This window comes from Peromyscus californicus, unplaced genomic scaffold (genome assembly GCF_007827085.1).
Source record: "Peromyscus californicus insignis strain IS unplaced genomic scaffold, ASM782708v3 Scaffold_7__1_contigs__length_154581171, whole genome shotgun sequence".
Classification (NCBI taxonomy): Eukaryota; Metazoa; Chordata; class Mammalia; order Rodentia; family Cricetidae; genus Peromyscus; species Peromyscus californicus.
This window is the reverse complement of record NW_026294595.1, coordinates 8010988-8017865: the sequence shown is the minus strand read 5'-3', so window position 1 is coordinate 8017865 and position 6878 is coordinate 8010988. Positions and strand designations below refer to the sequence as shown.

Genomic DNA, 6878 nt, shown 5'->3' with positions numbered 1-6878 from the left:
TCAGCAGCTTCACTTTCCATACTTCAGTTCCCAACAACCCACCAAGAGCCAAGGAAATTCTAGAAACCACTCCCTAGTTTTAATCATCATACCATCCTGAGCAGAAGGATGGAGCCTCACACTTTGTCGTCCCCCCCCCCCAGGAAGTGAGTCATACATTTCTACATATCCACATTGTATATGCTGCCTTCCCATAAGTTACTTTATAGTGGTTAGACTAAACCAACTCAACCAACATGGACTCTATTGTCTGGCAGTTCCTAGGGTTCAAGGACTGCCTCCAGCTTGGAGCCATTGTGGACATGATTGCTGCGTATACCTGAGCTTTGTGAGCACAAGGGTTTTCACTTCGTTTGCTTAAATAGCTGTGAGCAGAATGGCCAGGTCTACAGACGGTTAGCTGCTGATCTTTCACAAACTTGTGTTCTCTTCTGAAGAGGAGTGACTTCGAGTTCTGTCAGCCTTGGAGGGGCATTCTCCTGCCCCACATCCCTTCCATATCCAGTGTGTGGATCTGTTTCCCAGAAAGATGGGAAACTTCGAGCTTCCTGCTTGGCCTGGGGTTGGCTGCTTGCTGTGTGTTCCAGAATGGAGCAACTGTTTCCTGTTCCATTTGTTTTCCCAGCATCCCTTTCCCTTCAGGAGTAGGAATGGGTGGGATGGCAGGGTGGGGATTTCTTAGAGGGGGCTTGGAACCACTTTTGGAATGGGAATGGATTTGCCCTTGGCCCTTCTGTGCTCTGTGAAACCCTTCGTGTCTCTTTCTTCCCACAGACATTGGCCCAGTGACCCTCACAGCAGACCCAGTGGTGTTCCAGAGAGAACTGAGAGAACTCTATGTTCAGGTGGGCTGCCCGACAGCTTTATTGTTCCTCTTCCATGACAGAGCCAAGATGGCGTCCTCCCTGCTCCTCGCCTTTCCTCTCCCTCAGCCCATGGCCCACACCCCAGCTTGGGTCCTGGAAGCCTGTACCTCCTGGACGCCTCTCCTCATTCCATGAAACAAATACCTCACAGAGCCCTGGTGTGTAGTGGGTGCTGTTTTAATGAGTGAGTGAGGGGGACATGCTGCTCCATTGAGGGCATGTGTGGAGGCTTGAGGGACAGCTCAGTTCAGACCCCTAAGCCAGGTCTGAGCCTGGGTCATGTGTCCTTGGCCATCTGAATGTCTTTACCTCACAAAACACCCATGTCCAGCATCTGTCCTTTTCCTGACCACTGAGGCCACCAGCTTCCTGAGAGCAGAGACTCCATCAGTGGGATCTGCCTCTCAGCTGGGTTCCCCAGTGCCCGGAGCAGGATCCAGAACACCAGGGGCTCAGGAAGTCCTTCTGGGGTGAAAGCGGTGTTATGGGGTCGGCCGCGGCAGCAGCCTGGGCTTGTAAACAGCTTGTACTCTCACCTCATAAAAGCTCCGGGTGCTGCCAGTCAGGGGGCGGTGTTAGCGTGTCCCCTTGAGACCTGATGCCAGGACGGGTGACAGAGAGGACCTTTCTACTTGCCCGGCCCAGCTCCTAAGCTTTACTCCTAAGCCTTGGCTGTCACGGGGCTTCTGGAGTCACAGTGGCTCCCATTCAGCCTTCCCATGTCACACAGTCATGAAACACTCGTGAGCTGGGGGACAGCTCATTCCGTAAAGTGCCTGCCACACAAACATGGAAATCTGAGTTCAGATCCCCAGTATCTGTGTGAAAAGCTGGGTGTGGTTGCCCACGCTTGTAATCTCAGCATGAGGAGGCAGAGGCAGGAGGATTGCTGGAACCAGTTGGCCAGTGTGCCTAACAGAACCAACGAGCTCTGTATCCAGTGAGAGATGTGTCTGAGGACACGGGGTGAAGGATGTTAGACAAGCAACACTGACCTCTGGCCTCCGCACACACTTGCATACCATGTATGAACATCCCCTCACACCTGTGCACACACACGAGAGTACATATGCAGACACCACTAATTCACACGCTCACGTGTGTAAGGCTTGCTCATGCCTCGGCTGCTTCAGTCCCCTGTTCCATACCTTCTACAGGGTGGGACTGTCACTCACCCAGGTGAGAGAATGAGTGACACTTGTCTAAAGTCACAACAGGGCAGATGCTGGGAGGGACAAACGGGGACCGCAGCCCGACCCAGTGAGCCCCAGGGAGGTGGTCTGAGGTGACTCCCCACTCCCACTGGTTTTAGAGGTTCGTCCAGGCTGCTCCCTTGTAGATGAGGTAGGTGGCAGCCGCTGACACTCTTCAACCCTCCAGGGAGGGGGCGACTGCCCGGAAATGAGTGTGGGTGCCATCAAGGCTGCTGTGGAGGTTGCCAACCCTGGGTCCTTCATCTATGTCTTCTCCGATGCCCGTGCCAAGGACTACCACAAGAAGGATGAGCTATTGCAGCTCCTGCAGCTGAAGCAGTCGCAGGTGAGAGGCCAGCTTTAGAGATGGCATGGGCAGCCATGCAGGAGGCCAGAGGAGGGAGTGTGAAGCCCTACTGGAGAGTGGAGCCGGACTTCTCTCCTGTAGCCAGAGGCCAGCCCTGCCAGTCACCGCTGCCACCTCCGCCATGTCTCTCTAAGGGCGTGGTTGCAGGCTCTGGTCCTCACCTCCTGGGGAGGCTTGCTCTTGGTGCAGGCCCCGCCCCTTCCTGCTTCCGTGGCCCTTGGAAGCCTGTGCAATACTGCTCCACCCTCATCCTTAGCTCTTAGTTCTTGCAGCTAGTGTCCCCTTGTCCTTGTGTCAGGGCTCAGAAGTCAGTTCTGCCTCTTACTTTTGTACTGATGGCTGGAGAGGGGAGAAGGGCTACTCTTGGGGACGACATCGCTTCTCTCTTGTCTAGAATATTCTGGAGTTCTTCAGGGTTCTTCTCACAGTAACCTCCGGGGGCCGCTCCAAGAGGAGTCCACTTTGGTACCTTTTTAGTCGTAGATTTCTTCCCACTCAGGAGACACCTGCTGTGTTCGCAGCTGTGGGAGCATTTGCCTCACATCAGCTCCTGGTTCCCACCCACAGGAAACTGTCATTAGCCCCATGTCTCCCATGGTTGGGTTCCTGCCTCTCCTGTACAGCAGGAAGCACGGGCCTATTTGCCCATCTTCCAGGTGGTCTTTGTGCTGACGGGGGACTGTGGTGACCGCACCCATCCTGGCTACTTGGCCTACGAGGAGATCGCGTCCACCAGCTCTGGGCAGGTGTTCCAGCTGGACAAGCAGCAGGTGGCAGAGGTGAGCCGTCACAGAGTGTTTCTTCTGAGCCCGCTGCCCCTGTGGGTGAGGGAGCTGGGTCTTGCTTGGTGATGTCCCTGGGAGATTTGCCTGGTGGCTGGCCCTGAGTGGTGCTGAGCGCCCACCTCCAAGCTCTGCATCGTCATCGAACCCCCAGGCAAGTATTTGAAGCAGCACCCCGGGGTGCGGCCACTGTCCCACAGCAGAGCCAGAATGTGACAAAGTCTTGTAGAAGTGTGACTGTGAGGTTGTTTCAGACTCTGTCCCAGAGTCTGGGGCAAGAGAACCACAGATCGGGTCCAGGATCCTGGGATTTAGCAGGGGAGGGATTTGTTTTAACTCCACTAGGCTCCTGCTTCCAGATTCACTAAGCCCAGAGCATCCCAGGTGTGTGTCCCTGTCCCCTCCTGGCCAATGACAGCTATCTCCTCTTCAAAGCCCATCTTCCCTCTACCGTGTCCATCCTTCTCAGCAGCACAGGGTCTAAGCACCATCTCTAGCTGAACCAAGAGGCCTAGCTCACTCAGTGCTGTAAATCCTCCAGTGATGGCTGAGTGTGAGCCATGGCCACGAACTCACGGGACAGAGCTAGAAGTGTTGCTCAGTATTGACACCCAGCTTTCTGGAGCCTGTACGGAATGACCCCTGCAGACCACAGGATGCTACACCAAAGCTGGCCTGGATGTCCCTCCTGTTTTCTCCTGCTGCGTATCCAGATTCTTACCAGAACCTCTGCCTCTGTTTCTGCTTGCCCACCCCTCAGAGCCCAGCCAGCCTCTCTCCTGCTCTTCTGGCCCCAGGGCCTTAGCTCAGGCTTCCTTTTCTCAGCTCCTCACCCCCTGATATATGCACCTTCCCAGGAAGCCATCCTCCACATCCTTTCCACATCCCCTCCCAGCTCCCTGTACTGCTTTACATAATTGTCATTCTGTGCTTGTGTGATTATTTAATGCTACTAGATTGTGGGTGCCCTCAGGGCTGGGCCATGTAGGACACTTCAAGCAGATGAGAAACGGGTGCCGCCAGGAAGTAGCCAGAGGACAGAGCGATTGGGATCCCCGTGCCTGCTGCTCTGGGAAAGAAGGTGTCTCAGAGGCAGGCAGTGGCCTCCAGGATGGGTTTTGTGAGCTGTGTATTTATGAACTGAGAGGATTGGTCTCTGGGGCCGTGTTTAGATTAGCGTGCCTTGGCTCCCTGTTGACAGATGGCATTTATGCTTCTCTGTGACACAGCAGGCGTTCATTTCTGGCGTATTAGCCTCTCCTGGCACTGAGCCCCACATGAGGGCGGGAGGCACTTCAGAGTGGAGGCACAGCTTCATCCCTGCCTTTAGGGGAGACACTTGCTTCCCCCCAGAGACAACTCAGATAGAGGCAAGGCAAGCTGCTGAGGACAACTTCCCCGGAACCCTGTCTCCAGACACCCCAGGCAAGCCCCTCAGCTTTTTGCTGTGGTAGTCTCACTTGGTAGGACCACTGATGGCAGGTTTGGCTGCTCCGCATAGTGGCAGGGATGCTCCCGGGCATGGAGAGCCTCATGTCTTGGATCTGGCCCTCTCTAGATGTTCCCAGACACTCAGCAAGCCTGGGAAAGTGGCTGGGACAGCCAAGGCTGTGGTTATCCCCCCCAGGGGGGGGCAGGCCAATGGGGCTCTAGTTGGGAGAAGTCTTTCAGACTTCTGAGGAGGCATCTGAAGCAAACACTTGAACCTTCATAAAACACATTCCATGCAGTAGGATTCATATACTCCTCACACTCCATTGTGGTCATTTATTAAGCACCTGCTGTATGCACTGTCAAGGAGGAGGCAGCCAATCTGAACAAGCAGCCCTCTGTCCTGGGACACTTAGCTCATTCTTGGTTGTAAATTTGGTTGTAAACACAGGCTGAAGGAGCCCCCTTTTGGAGTTTATTCCAGAGTATATGGGGAAGATTGAAGAACCCTTCTCTCTGGCGAGACAATTTCGAACTCTGATCATTCTGGAACAGTAGGGGACCATATTGGAGGCAGCAGTGTGACCTTGGGTTTGTCCTAAGATGTGTGGTGTGTGTGACTGTGTGTGTTCATGTGTGAGTGCATTTAGAAGTTGGCAGTCAGCATTGGGCATCTTCTCCAGTTCAGCATCGGGCATCTTCTCCAGTTCAGCATCGGGCATCTTCTCTAGTTGCTCTCCACTTCACTTTTTTTTTTTTTTTTTTTTTGGTTTTTCGAGACAAGGTTTCTCTGTGTAGCTTTGCGCCTTTCCTGGAACTTTTTTTGTAGACCAGGCTGGCCTCGAACTCACAGAGATCCTCCTGGATCTGCCTCCGGAGTGCTGGGATTTAAGGCGTGCGCCACCACTGCCAGGCACACTTCACTTTTTGAGTTGTGGTATTTCACTAACCCTGAAACTCGCCGGGCCAGCTGGGCTGCCTAGTCAGTGAGCTCTGGAATTGCCTGTCTGCGCACCTCCCACCAGAACTGGGTTACAGGCATGTGCCCACGCTCCTGGCTTCTATGTGGTCCTGAGAATCTGAACTCAGGTTCTCAATCATGCACATCATACACTTTATCTACTGAGCCATGGTCCCAGGCCCAAGGTGGACATTTTTTAAAATCAAGTTTTGGGTAGGACCATGGTCTCCTTCCTATGTGGCACCCCCAGGCTCCGCCCAGTCCACACTCATCTACAAATGATGATGATGCAGGAGGGCGACAGGGAGCACGAAGGGGCAGAAGAGCTGGATACACCCCACTGCCTTGCCTGAGAATCACCCTGTAATTTCCCAGGAGACCCCTAAGCTTCCCTCGTCACCTCCACATGGCTCACTGCCCCCACTCCACAACCCACTCTTCAGCTTAGCCTGTTTGGGGGGCTTGTGACACATCTCTTGTGCAGCAGCAGCAGCAGCAGCAGCAGCAGCAGCAGCAGCAGCAGCAGGTACACCTGACAAATTACCCAGATTCTGCAGATCCCTTTGAAGAGAGATGACTTGCTTTCTACACCAGTGGGGTTGAGGAAGCCCCTAACCAGGGGGCTCTGATGAATGGAGCAGCAGGGGGGGAGATGACCTCATCCTGGACCCTTCCCAGCAGCATCCAGGGGAATGGAGAGGTTGAGACCTGGGCTGCTGGGGCAGGACAGGGGCTGCAGCAGATCACAGCTCTGTCGCCTTCAAGGGGACCTTCAGCCTTACTAAGTCCCATGCAACAGGATATTGCCTGCGCTCTCTTTGTGCAGGATGGGGACCCTCTGCCTTTTGAGGTGGTGGCCAGGGTGAAGGAAGAGTGCTGGGCATGGTGTTGGGCGTAGGTGAGACCTGACCACAGCTGAACTCCCCCAGGCTTCTGGGTGGGGGTAGAGGTTCCCCCCTCCCCCACTCCACTGAAACTTCCTGAAGAATGGGGGTGCACTCTCGAGTGTCCTCAGCAAGGTAGAGCTGGGTAGAGAATCTGGGGTGCACAGCTGGCAAGAGGCGGAGCCTTGGGACTGGGTGGGTGCTCCCTCTGTGACTCTAGGCTGAAGCCTCAGTTTCCCCCATCTGTAGCTGTGATCCCCATTCCTCTCCCTAGTCCCCTCAGCTTCCCCAGCTCTCCTGGCTGTCAAGTGCCCTGGCAGTGCCTCTGGGATGATTTATCAGCCACGAAGGGCCCAGAAGCAGTCATCTGGCAGAAAGTAACAAGGCCAGATTC

The 6878-nt window shown here is 54.6% G+C and overlaps 1 protein-coding gene across 1 annotated transcript in view; it reads left to right on the top strand.

The window, feature by feature from the left end:
• Positions 1–2267: 2267 nt before the first annotated feature.
• Hmcn2 (hemicentin 2) overlaps positions 2268–6878 on the top strand; it is a 132750-nt gene continuing 128139 nt past the window's right edge. Inside the window, 2 exon segments of the mRNA XM_052724421.1 lie at positions 2268–2405; positions 3083–3205. Coding sequence (XP_052580381.1) covers positions 2268–2405; positions 3083–3205 — 261 coding nt within the window.